The 15,846-nt window shown below is 41.3% G+C and overlaps 1 protein-coding gene across 3 annotated transcripts in view; it reads right to left on the reverse strand.

Annotated features, from left to right (window-relative positions):
• The window catches only part of ACSS2 (acyl-CoA synthetase short chain family member 2), a 50,457-nt gene that overhangs the window by 13,484 nt on the left and 21,127 nt on the right, over positions 1-15,846 (reverse strand). For all 3 annotated transcript variants that reach the window (XM_007073612.3, XM_007073611.3, XM_042980541.1), the window contains exons 3-7: positions 2,017-2,108; positions 1,710-1,813; positions 1,393-1,465; positions 1,032-1,107; positions 763-877 (exon numbers count right to left, since the gene is read on the reverse strand). In XM_007073612.3, coding sequence (XP_007073674.2) covers positions 763-877; positions 1,032-1,107; positions 1,393-1,465; positions 1,710-1,813; positions 2,017-2,108 — 460 coding nt within the window. The remainder of the gene's footprint in view (positions 1-762; positions 878-1,031; positions 1,108-1,392; positions 1,466-1,709; positions 1,814-2,016; positions 2,109-15,846) is intronic.

Below are 15,846 nucleotides of genomic sequence, written 5' to 3' on the forward strand. Positions count from 1 at the left end.
GTGAGCAGGGTCTGTGTATAGGGAAGTGGGAGGGAAGGGTCAATGTGTTCCGAACCTTTACTGCCTCCTTTCCTTTAGGCTCCCCAACCTATATTTTCCTGATCTTATTCCCAGCATCTATACACTCATAATCCCTAATGCTGAATGGGGTCTCCAATCTCCCCAGAGTGGACTATAGCCCTATGACCATGCAAGGCCCCTCAAGTCACAGAATCTCAGGAATGCTTTGTCCTTCTGGACCCTGGAGCTTTCATCCTTCATGCCCTTAGACCTTTGGGCTTTTCCATCATTTCCACTAAAAGTGCTGGATCCAAAGCTAACAAGGGCCATATCTTGAGGGCCAAATTCTGGTCCTTCCATCGTGGCACCACATAGGTAGCCCATTCCAAGACATAGTCCAGTATACGGTTACCCAAATAGCCCATTTCTTTCTTTCTTTTTTTTTTTAAATTATGGTTGACTAAGCCCATTTTTAACCTAAACCCAAGCCCTGAAGGTCCCTTATACCCACCAGGATACCCCAACCAGCATAGAGTCTCCCTTATAATCTCTCCTGCTGAGTTCCCACAGTACGAGAGACTCCCTACTGACATTCAAGGTCAAAATCCCCCAGAGGAGGAGGCCTCTGGAGGCATTCCTAGGACTGTTCCCAGATCCTCTCAGCATTATGATGAGGAAGCAAAGAAGGACATTAAGAACTTCCTGGACAGGAAGAGGGAGCCAATTTGAGCCTAGATGAGAGCAGAGAAGTACCAGACTCACCTGCACATCCGGGCATGGCCTCTTAATGGGGGGAGACTGGCTGGGAGAGTCACTTGTGCCCAGCTCTGCCCGCCCCAGGTGCTTGACCACAATGCAGCATCTCACAGGGAAGCCCCTAGAAGGAAAAACCTGAAGTAGTAGGCTGCCTTGCTCAAAAGAGAATTTGGCAGGACCCACCCATGTCCATCTAGGATAGAAGGGACAAAGGGAGTCTGGTACTGGCGAAAGGCCCAGTTGACCAAGAGCAGTAGCCAACCAAACACACTTACTTCTCCCGACACTTCTCCAGGGCCTCGTCAGCCAGTTCCTTCAGGTTCACAAGCTTTTCCCCCCTGTAGAAGGCATCTTTGGGGAGCAATAGACATTCCAGGACTTAGAAAGGCACCACACTCCTAGCCCCTTATCCCTAGTGAGCACAATGTTCATGGAGCCCTTCCTGAGGTAGGCCTCTTGATTCTGGCTCTTCCAATTGATTTGAGCTGAGAGGGTCATGTGAGGTGGAATCTGGAGGTAGGTAAGGGTAGGCAGTGCCTACCCTCTATGCTGAGCAGTCACAAATACCAACTAGCTAATTAGAGACCAAAACTTCAGGTGTGGAGGTTCTTGAAAAGGGGTGAGAGAATTAGTCACCTGTAGTGATAAGAAGGCTGCAACTGGAATCCAGGATCCGTTCACATAGAGACTCTGCAGAGAAGCCTGCAAACTAGGGAAAAGAAGGAAGACTAAGGGAGAGGAGGACCTAGAAGCTGAGTAAACAAGGAAAAGAGACACTTTTAAAACCTTCACGGTTTCTAAGCCACGGTCCTAGAAGAAACTAGATAACTGATATGGAACAAACATTCTAAACTCCTTAGTTTGGTTCTTAAGCTCCTTCATCATCCAGGCCCACCCTACTTCCCCAGAGCCCCATCCCCCACTAGGTCCTTTTTTCCAGCCCAAATTCCTACCACAATGGAGTGCAGAGCCCCAAGGCGGGCACACGCCAGCATGGCCACCACGAGCTCTGGTATCATGGGCATGTAGATGGCCACCCGGTCGCCCTTCCGAATACCTGCAAATAAAAGACACAGATCATGCACCATGTACCCTTCCTGTTGCTACTTGCTCCTTCTCATTCAGCTACTGCTCACTGCACAGCTGACCTTTTCTGTTCTCCTAGTACCACATTCCTTCCATTCCTTGTCTACTTCCCCTAAGTCCTCAGATATCCCTAGGCAGTCCCCTCCAGTCCCCGTCTCATACCCCTGCACTCACCCTGTTTTTGGAGAACATTGCTGAATCGACACACTTGGATCAGAAGCTCACGATATGTGATCTGGGTGGTCTCCTCTGGTTCATTGCCCTCCCTGAGATACATCAGAAAGAATTAGTCATTAGGGAAATTATATATATTCAAACAAAAAACAGGAGCAGTCATATATCCATTTGGTAACACCAAGGCTCCTTGTGAATGTCCTGTGAGGGTGAGCTATCTGCCATCACACCTTATTCTGACTGGTCAGATACTTTAGCATTTTAGGGGCACCTGGGTGGCTCAGTCAGTTAAACGTCTGACTCTTGGTCTCGGCTTAGGTCAGGATCTCTCAGTTCATGAGTTCAAGCCCTGCATCAGGCTCCGTGCTGACAGCACAGAGCCTGCTTGGGATTCTCTTCCTCTCCTTCTCTCTCTCTGCCCTTCCCCTGCTTGTGCACTTGCTGGCTCTCGCTTGCTCTCTCTCTCCCAAAATAAATAAACCTAAAAAAAAATTAAAATATACTTTATACACAAGATGTGTATCATTGGATAATGTACTTCCATTTGCAAGCCTCACTTAGGTTGGTAAAATGGGATGATGATCACTTCTCTTCCATCCTAGGGATGTATTAAGCAGAAATGGTATCATAGATGTGATTCCTCCTGAGCACTGTGTCAAGACTGCATTGGTGTTATTCACAGTGGGATCTCCAGATCACCTGCACCCAAGGGAACTTATTAAAATACAGATTCCTGAGCTCTACCACAGATATACTAAATCAGAATCTCAGGGTCCAAGAATCTGCCACTTTATTACAAGCTGGTATAAAGGTTCACTTGGTGATTCTGATACATATTTAAAGTTTCAGAATCACCACCTTCTATCAGCTGATTTCTGTCTACCTCCTCAGCCTTGCCTCCTACTCCTCTCAGCCTGGTTTCCTTCAGTTATTCCTTCATTTGTTCATTTGCTTATTCAACAAATACTATATGCTATATACATGTATAGAAATAAGGCACTGATGAACAAGATTAACGAGATCCCTGACAACATGGAGCTTATATTCCAATGACAGTGCAAAAGTATACAAGTAACAAATACAGCCAAGATCATTTCAGATAATAAGCATTATGAGGGATATAAAGAATGATATAATGGGGTGCCTGGGTAGCTCAGTGGGTTAAGAGTCTGACTTCGGTTCAGGTCATGATCTTGACATTCATGGGTTCAAGTCCCACATCAGGCTCTGTGCTGACAGCTCAGAGCCTGGAGTCTGCTTCTAAATCTGTCTCCCTCTCTCTCTGCCCCTCCCCTGCTCACACACGTGCACATGCACACTCTCTCAAAAATAAATATTAAAAAAAAGAATGATATAATAAGTGACTGATGAGAAATACATTTTTAAAAAGATATCTTAATGAACTTTCATAATTATACGTGAAGATTTAACAATAAGAATATTCCTCTGGTGTTTTTGTTTTCGATTTTATGATTTTTTGAATAATACATACATACTAATGGTACCACATAAAAAGATACGAAATGAAAAGTGTCCATCCACCCCTACTCCTCAATCACTGCCAACTGGCAACCACTGTTAGTACTATGTTGTGTAACTTTCCAGAAATAGTCAATATGTAGATAGGACCATTCCTAATAGGTTGGAGGGCATAGGGCAACTGAACTAATGTGGAATGACCAAGATAATCACTTTAGAAGATTACACTGTTAGCATCTTTCATAAGGTCCTTGGGATATCACTGAAGATGGAAATTTAAAAACTGAATTAAAAAATTGAATTTTAATGCTGTTCAGAAAAGAGGTAAGCACCTCACAGTCCCCAACAAAGCACCTTAGGTGGGAAGAGGTGGGAAAGAGCTGTTTTAACCATGGGACAGGCTGTTATGGAAACACATATACATGCATTTATGTTTACATATTCTTGTTTTTTCTACATAAATGATGGCATACAATACATACTGTTCTGTATCGTGATTTTTAAATTTTTTTTAATGTTTATTTATCTTTAAGAGAGAGAGAGAGACAGGGCATGAGTAGGGGAGGGACAGAGAGGGAGACACAGAATCCAAAGCAGGCTCCAAGCTCTCAGCTATCAGCACAGAGCTCGACATGGGGCCTGAACTCAGGACCTGAGCTAAAGTTGGACGCTTAACTGACTGAGCCAGCCAGGTGCCCCTGTATCGTGGGTTTTTTTTTTCTTAATGTTTATGTATTTATTTTAAGGGGGGGTAGGGGAAGAGAGAGAGGAAGAGAGAGAGAATCTCAAGCAGGCTCACTGCTGTCAGCAAAGAGCCTGACATGGGGCTCAAACCCACAAACCGTCAGATCATGACCTGAGCTGAAATCAAGAGTTGGATGCTCAACCAACTGAGCCACCTGGGCACCCTCTATATAATGTTTTTTATTGACTATAATATACATCCAATAAATGACACAAATCTTAAGTATAGAGATCAATTATCTTTCTTTGTTAAAAATTTAACAATATACCTTGATATTCTCCATCAAGACTTACAATGCTATTTTATTTTCTTTGTCATCTGCATAAAGTTCCAGTTTGTATGTGCCATAGTTTAACAAATAAATGCTTCAATAAATATCTTTATTCATGGGGAGCCTGGGTGGCTCAGTCAGTTAAGCATCCGACTTCAGCTCAGGTCATGATCTCACAATTCGTGAGTTCAAGCCCTGTGTCAGGCTCTGTGCTGACAGCTCAGAGCCTGGAGCCTGCTTCGGATTCTGTGTCTCCCTCTCTCTCTGCTCCTCCCCTGCTCATGCTCTGTCTCTCTCTCTCTCCTTCAAAAATAAATAAAAACATTAAAAAAACTTTTTTTAATAAAAAATAAAATAAATAAATATCTTTATTCAAATCTCATTTTACTCACTTGCAAATAAATATAACAGTAGGATGAATTACTAGAAGTGAAACTGTGGATTCAAAGGATATGTGCATTTTAAATATTGATAAACATTAGAGGACAACTACTTTAAGATGGTCAGAGAAGGCCTCCCCCTGGGATCTGAGTAATGAGAAGTAGTCAATTATATGAATTCTTAAGAAAAGTATCCTGGGCAGAGAGAACATTGAAATTTGGAAAGGCACTGAGGCAGTAAAAAGCTCGACCTAGTCAGAGAATAGTAATGAAGCCAGTATGGCTGGAGCATAGCGAACAAGAAGAAAGGTAAGAATGAGAGTTAGGCAGCAGTCAGATCACATAGGGCCTTGTAGGCAATGGTTAAGAAGACTGAAATAGCCCTCCCTAAATACTGCAGGCCATTGTGCCACTTCCCTTTCCTTACAACACGGAGTACCTAAGAGGGAGGTAACTAAAACCCAGAGATGTAATAGCTAGGCCAAGGTCAAACAATAATAACTGGCAGAGTCAAGAATAGATCCTCAGGTTTTCTCATTTCAAGGCATGACCTTTTTGCCTCATCGTGTGAAGGACAGGGACTAGCAGGGAAACCAAGCCTTGGAGGTTACACAGATTATCAGCCTCTTTCCCGCTCCTGGCTTGATGAGTCAGTTACTATCCTTTCCTTGGCTTAGCCCTCCTAGGGCTGAGAGGAGCCAAGCACAGAGAGCACTCTAAAATGGGAAGGAACACAGAGAGAGAAGCTGGCAAACAGCCCTGAATGCCAGAGGCAAAAAGCCATTTTCTTAACTGGCCTACTGATGAGTACCACAGAAACTTCAGAACATCTCCAGTTATGGCTAAATGCCAACACATTCCACACACTCATGCACACATGTCCCCACATATGTACCATATACCAGCTTGTTTGTGTACACTCACATGCATAAAATCATATATACTTATAATACAAAATGTTGTAGCCACAAGAGATGCACATTTGTACACAGAGGCACAAACAAGGAGAAACACAGAGACCCAGGACTCAAACATGGGCCCATCTGCAAGTACATGAACCACACTTATGTACAAAGCTTGTCCTTCCCAAAATTCTATCACATCATTGTTTTATTTTCTTCATATAACTTTCCATTATTTGAAATTATCTCATGTATTTTATTTACTTGTATATTATCTGTGTCTTTTATTAGAATATAAACTCAATGGTAACAGAATTTGTCATCTTGTTTATTACTATATCCCTAGAACCTAGAATAGAGCCTGGTACATAGAAAGTGCACAGGAACAGAGGCACCTGGGTGGCTCAGTCAGTTGAGCATCGATTCTTGATTTGGGCTCAAGTCATGACCTCACAGTTTGTGGGTTTGAGCCCCATGTCAGGCTTTGTGCTGTCAGTATGGAGACTGCTTGGGATTCTCTCTCTTCCTCTTTCTCTGACCCTCCCCTGCCTGTGCATTCACCCATGCACACACACACACTCTCTCTCTCTCTCTCTCAAAATAAATAAATAAACTTAAAAAAAAAAAGTTAAGAAAGTGCACAGGAACAGATAAGCACAAACCTATACAAGAACTGCTTACCTGAGCCCACTTCTAGTTACTTACACACACACACACACACACACACACACACACACACACACAGTGTACATTCCTCTCTCAGACTCTAGGCTCAAGTTACGCATTATTGATTAGGCACCTTACTCCTTTCAGTGTCTTCTTTCTCTGACATATACACCAGATTGGGGCCCCTGGCTCTTTAGGAGGAGGAGGTGAACAGAATACTGGCTTACGGGGGTATAGCTCAGGAGTAGAGCATTTGACTGCAGAATACTGGCTTACTACTAGCTCCCAAGCTCTCTAGGGTGTTAAGAGTTTAGTTGTTTTTTTCTTTTAGTGTTTATTTACTTATTTTGAGAGACAGAAAGAGCTAGTGCATGAGCGGGGGAGGAGCAAAGAGAGAGGGAGAGAGAGAGAGTCCCAAGTAGGCTCTGTGCTGTCAGTGCAGAGCCCAACTCTGGGCTCAATCTCACAAACCGTGAGATCCTGACCTGAATCGAAATCAAGAGCCAGACACTTAACCAACTGAGCCACTCAGGTGACCCAGATGTTGAGTTTTTAAAAGAACATTCAGTTTAGTCTCCTAACTCCAAAGAGATCCAAAGAAGCCATTTAATGTGTTCGAGGTCACATGGTGGGTTGTGGCAGAGTAGATCTCACTTTCCTTGTGTCTATTGGTACCACCTTGCATTACCAAAGCCCCATTTATTGGGGCTTCATAGTTCCCATTACACCTTGGGCTCTTAGAGGGCAGGGATCATGTCTTTTTCCTCTAAGTCTCCTCCAAATTCAGTTGGTACAATAGGTACTTAAGGTTCATGGATTAATCATAGAAAACCTGATAACTGATTAATGACAGGGAAGACTGGGGCTCCCCTCTATATGACAGTCATTGGATTGGAGATTTTAGTTCCCTAGACTAGCAGAAAAGTAAGGCACAGGATAGGAGGAAAGAGCTGGAGGAAAAAATAGGTGGCAAAAACTAGGCTCCTCACAGAAACAGAGTGCAGGATCTAACCTGATGGGTTAGGCCTTCCAGAGGAGAAATAACCAGATGAGAAAAGGAATCACACCTACTATGAGAGGACAATCTGGACTGAGCTATTTATCCTGGAGAAGAGAAGATACTGAGACACAAGAGTAAGTCTCAATATCTGTATCTCTGCTGCCTCCACTCTGGTTCAGGCAACCTTCATCTCTTGCCTAGATGACCACAATGCCCCCAAACTGGTCTCCCACTTCACTCTTACCCTCTTCTAATCCATACATCATCCAGAATAATCTATTAAGGACATAGACTGATTACATCACCTCCTGTTTAAAATCCTTAAGTGGCGGGGCACCTGGGTGGCTCAGCCTGTCAGGCATCTGACTTTAGATTTCGGCTCAGGTCATGATCTCACAGTTCTGTGAGTTTGAGTTCCGCACTGAGTATGGAGCCTGTTTGGGATTCTCCCTCTCTCCCTCTCTCCCTCTCTCTACCCCTCCCCGCACACTTGCTCTTGCTTTCAAAATAAATAAACTTTAAAAATAATAAAAAATAAAAACCTAGGGTGCCTTCCATTGACTGTAGAAGAAAATCCAAACTTCTACTATGCCTTGTATCTTCTCCAACTCATCTTGTCCCATCAGAATGGGACATTCTACTCAAAAGACTCCAAACACATTATGAGCCTTCTGACTGATAGAATATGCCATGTTCTTCCCCCAGCTCTTCAAATGGTTTGCTCTATGTCATGTTTCAGATCACCCTAAGTAGCATCAGCCTTTCCTGTTATTCTTCATCACAACACTATTTATTTTCATAGCATTTTTCTCAAGCTATAATTGTATTATTATTATTATTTTTAATTGTCTGTCTCCCCTACTAGACTGTAAGTTTCCTGAAGGCACAGACCAAGTTGGTCTTATTCACTGCTGAATCCCCAGTGCCTTGCAGAGAAATTTATATATAGCCAACGCTCAATAAATATTTGCTGAATAAATAAACAAACTTGAAGGATTATTATGGGAAAGAAGCAGACTAGTGTTATGTAACTATAAATGGAAGAGGTGGGGCAATTGGGAGAGTTCAACATAAGGAGAGCCTTTCAAACTGTCAGAGCTATCCAATGATAGAAGGTACTCCTTCAGGAGCTTCCTAACTCTGGAGATATGTAACATCTGGGATCTGCAGGGATATTAAAGAGCAGACTCCAAAACATGGTTGGGACCAAGCAAGGCCAGTGTGTCTCAAAGCATGGTCACACAGTGTTAATAATGCAAATTCCAAGGCCCTGCCCCCACAGAGCTGCAGTGTAGGATGGTACAGATTGGGCCAGGGAAACCCTGACACCTACTAGATCATTCTCCAGGGAGTGGGGGCCTTAGAATTCTCATTTTATATGCAACTCATGTGATTCATATTTTCTGAAGTTTGAGATGACCTTTAAGGCTCTTCCAACTTTGAGATTCTTTGATTATATAAAATTAAGAAATCATGTAAAATGTTTTCTATGGTCCATAAAGCACTGCACAAATGGGAGGCACTCAGATGTAGGTATACCCTCAAGTCACTTTCCCTTTCACCAAGGAGCAGGGAGTGGGAGTAATATAACTTGACCAATTAGCAGCCTAATGTTCCCCCTGGGCACTCCTGTCCCAGCCACGGTGAAGACGGAGAAAGGATGGAGGAGGAGGGGGGAGGAGGCACACTCCAAAGACTGAATCATAAATCACTTAGAATGCCAGAGGAGGGAAAGGCTTTCAATGTCCACTACCCTTATTTACAGATGAGAAATCTAATGCACAGATGGGAAGTGATGGCTTCAAGGTTACTTATCACATTAGTAGTCCCATTATTCTAAAACAGTGCTATCCACTATTGGTGGGAATGCAAACTGAGGCAGCCATTCTGGAAAACAGTATGGAGATTCCTCAAAAAATTAAAAAATAGAATTAGCCTACAACCCAGCAATTGTACTACTAGGTATTTATCCAAAGGATGCAGGTGTGCTGTTTCAAAGGGGCACATGCACCCCACTGTTAATAGTAGCACTATCAACAATAGCCAAGGTATGGAAAGAGCCTAAATGTCCATTGACTGATAAATGGATTAAGATGTGGTATATATATACAATGGAGTATTATTCAGCAATCAAAAAGAATGAAATCGTGCCATTGCAACAACGTGGATGGAACTAGAATGTATTATGCTAAGTGAAATTAGTCAGAGAAAGACAAATATCATATGACTTCACTCATATGTGAAATTTAAGATACAAAACAGATGAACATAAGGGAAGGGAAGCAAAAATAATATAAAAACAGGGAGGGGACAAAACATAAGAGACTCTTAAATAGAGAGAACAAACTGAGGGTTGCTGGAGGGGTTGTGGGTGAGGGGATGGGCTAAATGGGCAAGGGGCATTAAGGAAGACACTTGTTGGGATGAGCATTGGGGGTTATATGTAGGGGATGAATCATTGGATGCTACTCCTGAAATTATTATTGCACCATATGCTAACTAACTTGGATATAAATTTTTTAAATAAATAATTAATTAGAAAAAATAAAGCAGTGCTATCCAACATAGTAGCCACAAGCCACATATAGCTATTGAACACTTGCAATGTGGCAGAAGAACTGAATTTTTAATTTTATTTAATTTTATTTAATTTTAATTATTTTAAATATTAATAGTCACCTATGGCTGGTTCTAGTATCTAAATATCTAGTTCAGGGCATTCTCCTAAATGACATGGTCTCCAAAAGGGGGGTATTTTTTCCAAAGCCAGAAATAGCACAATGAAGAAAATCAAAGTACAGGAGTCCTCAGAACTGTAGAATTGAAGTCCACCAAGGATGGATTTTAGCATAGCTGTAATCACCCAAGAGAACTTAAAACACACGCTCATGCAAAGGCTTGTACACAAATGTTCATAGCAGCATGATTTATGATACCAAAAAGTGAAAACAACCCAAACAGCCATCAACTGAAGAATGGATAAATAAAACATGGTATATCTATCCAGTGGAATATCATCCAGCATAAAAAGGAATGAAATACTGTTACATGCTACAACATTGGTGAACATTTAAAAGATTACACTAAGTGAAAGAAGCTAGAAAAAAGGCCACATGTTGTATGATTTCATTTATATGAAATGTCCAGAACTGTCACAGCTATAGAGACAGAAAATAGATTAATGGTTGCCTAGGGCTACAGTAGGGAAAGTTGGAGGAAAATGAGGAGTGACTGCTGACGAATATGGGGTTCCTTTTTGGGGTGATGAAAATGTCCTAAAATTGGTTGTGATGATGACTGCACAACTCTGTCAATAGAACAAAAATCATTGGGGCACCTGGGTGGCTCAGTCAGTTGAACGTCCAACTTCGGCTCAGGTCATGATCTCGCGGTCTGAGAGTTCGAGCCCCGCGTTGGGCTCTGTGCTGACAGCTCAGAGCCTGGAGCCTGCTTCGGATTCTGTGTCTCCCTCTCTCTCTGCCCCTCCCCTGCTCATGCTCTGTCTCTCTTTCTTTCAAAAGTAAATAAACATTAAAAAAAATTAAAAAAAAATAGAACAAAAATCATTGACTTGTACACTTTAAATGGGTAAACTGCATGATATGGATTATATCTCAAATTTAAAAATTCTGTGACTTTGTTTGGAATTGCAATAATATACAGATTAACTTGGAAAAGCAGACATCTTTGCAAATCTTCCTTTCCAAAAGTTTGCCTCTTAGCACACTATTCATTCATTCACAGTGTTCATTCATTCATACTGTCTCCTTCAAAGACTTGGCAGTTATTTATTTTAATTTTTTTTTTTTAATTTATTTTTGAGACAGAGACAGAGCATGAGCAGGGAAGGAGCAGAGAGAGAGGGAGACACAAAATCTGAAGCAGGCTCCAGGCTCTGAGCTGTCAGCACAAAGCCCAACATGGGGCTTGAACCCATGAACTGTGAGATCATGACCTGAGCCAAAGTCGGACGCTCAACTGACTGAGCAATCCAGGCACCCAGCAGTTATTTATTTTAACATTATAGTCATAGGTATACATCTGTTTCCTTCACTGGACTGTAAGTTCCTTAAAAGCAGACAAGACATTTTTATCTTTCTCCTCCTCAGTGCTTAGCACAAAATCTGACACGGTGGGTACTCAATACATAATTGTGAAATGAATGGGTAAAAAAATGAAAGAATGAACAAAGTTCTCTGTCTATATGGCCAGCCATATCAGAGTGAGGAAACATGGAAAGAAAGAGGGAATTCTAGAGGATATAAACAAAGAAGATAGATGCTAGACAGGCAGGAAGAAATGGTAGACATGGAGAAGAGTGTGAAACTTGTGGAATGGGATTTGGAGACATATCAAGAAGAGTTCTTAAGCACCTACAATGGGCTCAATTCTGGACTCTGCCATGGGAGAGACTGCAATAAGCCCCTGGAGCTGAGGTTCAGGTTATGGGACTTGTGCTTTGCAATCGAGGCTATTATTGCATCCTGTCCTCATGCCAGCTATTTTCAGGCCTTGATCCAGGAACCTTGTGCCTGTTCCCCTTGGCCAAAGTGGCTTTGGTGCCAGTTGGATTCTGTTGACAAGGCAGACCTGGGCCAGTACAGAAGTAACCCTTTTCCCATTGCTTAATTCCTCCTTACAGGAGGGAAATCATATACATTCACTCCTATGATACTGTGCCCCATGCTAGCCTTACCCAAAACAAGTGAATGAGGGCAGACCTCTCAGATCCTTTGCTATCACAGCATTAGGCATGTTGCCTAAAACAGACATATGCCTATAGCAGAAAAACAAAGTGGAAAGAACAGCCAAGGGCACCATTTTATATGTACATCAGGTCTCTCAAGTTTGATGCATGCAAAAATATTTATTACAATGGTTCTTTGTTATTTAGGTACATAGGATGGTTGAAATCATTAGTTTGAAGGGTTTTCTCTATTCCTGTGGTACCTGAGCAGGGAAAGTTTTAAGAAAGTGTCCAGATTCTCAACTTCCATATGTAATCTTTCCTAACATTGCTCTGCCTGAGTCGGTTCTCCTTTCCCACTTTCTCCTTCACAAATACACTTCTCCTACTTTATTTAAAAAAAAAAAAAAAAATTACCATCTCTCTCTCTTATCCAGAGTGCCAAAGGGACAATTTGAGAATCTGTAACCTCAGAGGGAAAGGCCCAAGGCAGCAAATCAGAGAGCTTTCTTAAGAAATCAGTATAGGGGTATCTGGGTGGCTCAGTCAGTTAAGCATCTGACTTCAGTTCAGGTCATGATCTGACAGTTCATGAGTTCGAGTCTCTCACCAGGCTCTGTGCTGACAGTGCAGAGCCTGGAACCTGCTTCTGATTCTGTGTCTCCCTCTCTCTCTGTCCCTCTCCTACTCACACTCTGTCTCTCTCTCAAAAATAGCATTTTTAAAAGTTAAAAAAGAAATAAGAACAGAAAGGAGTAACATCTTACAAGACCAGTGCTCTAACACCTGAACTATGGAGCCCAGAAAGGAGTAACATCTTAATTCAAGCAGGTGAAAAACTCATGGCAAAACTACTTGCCTTATTTCTCTTAGAATTATGATTCATAAGTTGAATATTTAACATATTTATTTTAATTAGAAAAAAAAAAGTTAGGCATTTTCCAATAGAAAGTAATCTCATTTGGCTGATTTGTTGACAGTGAGAACCGGCTGTGTAAGCTAGATTGTATGGTGGACATTTTCTATAAATTATATGATCTAAATTTGGAGTTCCAAGATTTCAAAAAAGATACATAAAATATATACATGTATATAACGTAAAATGCATTGAAAATTAGATTTTTTGCAATTATTTAATCTTATGATAAAATGTTTAAATGTGAACTTTAAAATGTGTAAACAGTTGGGGTGCCTGAGTGACTCAGTCAGTTGGGCATCCGACTGTGGCTCAGGTCACAATCTTGAGGTTTGTGAGTTCGAGCCCTACATTAGGCTCACTGCAGTCAGCATGGAGCCTGCTTCCCCGCTCTCTCTACCCCTCCCCTGCTTGTGCTCACTCAAAAATAAATAAACATTAAAAAAATGTATAAACAGTTATGTAATTTTTCAAAATTCTTTTAGTTATATAATTTTAAAAGTTTAAGACCATTCATTTATTATTATTTTTTAAGCAAGCTCTATGCCCAATGAGGGGCTCAAACTCACAACCCTGAGATCAAAAATCATATGCTCTACCGACTGAGCCAGCCAGGCACTCCTTAAGACCACCAATCTAAATAATTATTTTTCAAAGGTATCCTGCCACTGCCCACTACATCAGAATCATCTGATGTAGTTATAAAAATACAAGTCAGAAGTCTTATCCTTTGGAGATTCTGAATTGATAGGCTGGCAGGGTCCAGGAATCTGGATTATTAATAAAATTCTCAAGTAATTATTTAGAGTCGCTAGATTTATTGTTTACCCCTAATTCAATGTATGAATTTGCACAAATTTTCTCGTCTCTCTGAGCCTCAGTTTCCTTCTCTGTAAAGTATTAGAGGAAATGAGGGAGTCAAGAGGATGGAGAAGATTGGTATTAGACTGGATAATTTCTAATGCATCTTAGACTCCTTGATTCTCATTTCTTCCTTTCAGAGGCAGGAGAATGGGCCCTAAAAGTCACTTTCAGAGAAAAGAGGTTTTACATACACAGGGGATGGGGCACAGGGGAGAAAACAAATTTGGCTGAGATAGAGTCCAAATAGAAGTAAATAAAATGAAAGTAATAAAAGTAATAAAACCTGTCATGCCTGACTCACATGGTGTTTGCATAGATCAAATAGGAATCAAGCTAATTCCTTACACAAGTATAGAATAAAACCATTTTAGAGGATATTCTTTCACCTGATCTTCACAGCTACTTTAGCAATAGGTTGAGCAGGTATAATTATCCCCATTTTATTTATTTATTTTTTTAATGTTTATTCATTTTTTAAGAGAGAGAGAGAGAGACACAGCATGAGTGGTGGAGGGGCAGAAAGAGAGGGAGACACAGAATCCCAAGCAGGCTCCAGGCTCTGAGCTGTCAGCACACAGCCCGACGTGGGGCTTGAACTCACGGGCCGTGAGATCATGACCTGAGCCAAAGCCAGACGCTTAGCCAACTGAGCCACCCAGGGGCCCCTAATTATCCCCATTTTAAAAATCCAAGAAATCCAAAGGAAGTGGCTTGCCAAGACTACACAGCAGGTTAAGGAAAATCTGTAACTAGGTCCCAGGTTTCTGACTTTCGGGCTACTGTCTATTCAACAACACCAATTTGGACTGCACCTAAATGAATATCAGAGAAGCCTCTCTCCTAAGAATCTCTAGCAACACTGTGAGAAGGAGGAGACTCTTGTCCATTTTAAGCTTTAGCCCATGGTCAAGATCATGCGCATCACAATCTCTTTAATATCCTGAGAACTTAACTGAAAGACCCAAAACCTCTGGCAGGGAAGCCTGCATATGTCTACCTTCATAGTCCTTGACAATGCTCAAGTGTCACAGAAGCATTCATATATCCATTTGCTTCTAGAGACATGGCCCCATTTCCTGAAACAAGGCAAAATACATTGTCTCCACATTTCCTTCCTAAATAAAATTTCAGTTCATAGGCAAAAATCTTGCTCCACCCACCCAGCATGTAAGCTCCATGAGGACAAGAACCAGATTTATTTTGTCTATTGCTATGTCTCAGCACCTAGTACTGCCTGGCACATGTCATTTAGGATCTAAATGTAAGACCTAAAATAATAAAATTCTTTTTTTTTTTTAATGATGACTTATTTTTGAGAGAGAGAGTGCACAAACGGAGTAGGGGCAGAGAGAGAGAAGGACAGAGGATTGGAAGTGGGCTCTATGCTGACAGCAGAGAGCCTGATGTAGGGCTCAAAGCCTCCAACTGAACTATGAGATCATGACCTGAGCTGAAGTCAGATGTTCAACTGACTGAGCCACCCAGGCACCCCTAAAATAATAAAATTCTTAGAAGAAAACATATGATAAAAATTTCATGACAATGGATTTGGCAATAATTTCTCAGATATTATACCCAGAAACATAGGAAACAAACAAACAAAAAATAGACATTGAACTTATAAAAAATTAAAAATTTTATGCATCAAAAGACTATCCCCATAGTGAAAAGGCAACCCACAGCATGGGAGAAAATATTGGCAAATTATGTATCTCATAAGGGATTAATATACAAAAGATACAGATAACTCCTAAAGATCAACACAAAACCAATCAACACAATTCAAAAATGGGCAAAGGACTTGAATAGACATTTCCTGAAACAACATATACAAATGGCCAATAGCACGTGAAACATTAGTAGTCATTAGAAAAATGCCAGTCAAAACTACAATGAGATAGCAGTATTAAAAAGTGAATG

The sequence above is a fragment of the Panthera tigris genome, chromosome A3 (genome assembly GCF_018350195.1).
Source record: "Panthera tigris isolate Pti1 chromosome A3, P.tigris_Pti1_mat1.1, whole genome shotgun sequence".
Taxonomy (NCBI): Eukaryota; Metazoa; Chordata; class Mammalia; order Carnivora; family Felidae; genus Panthera; species Panthera tigris.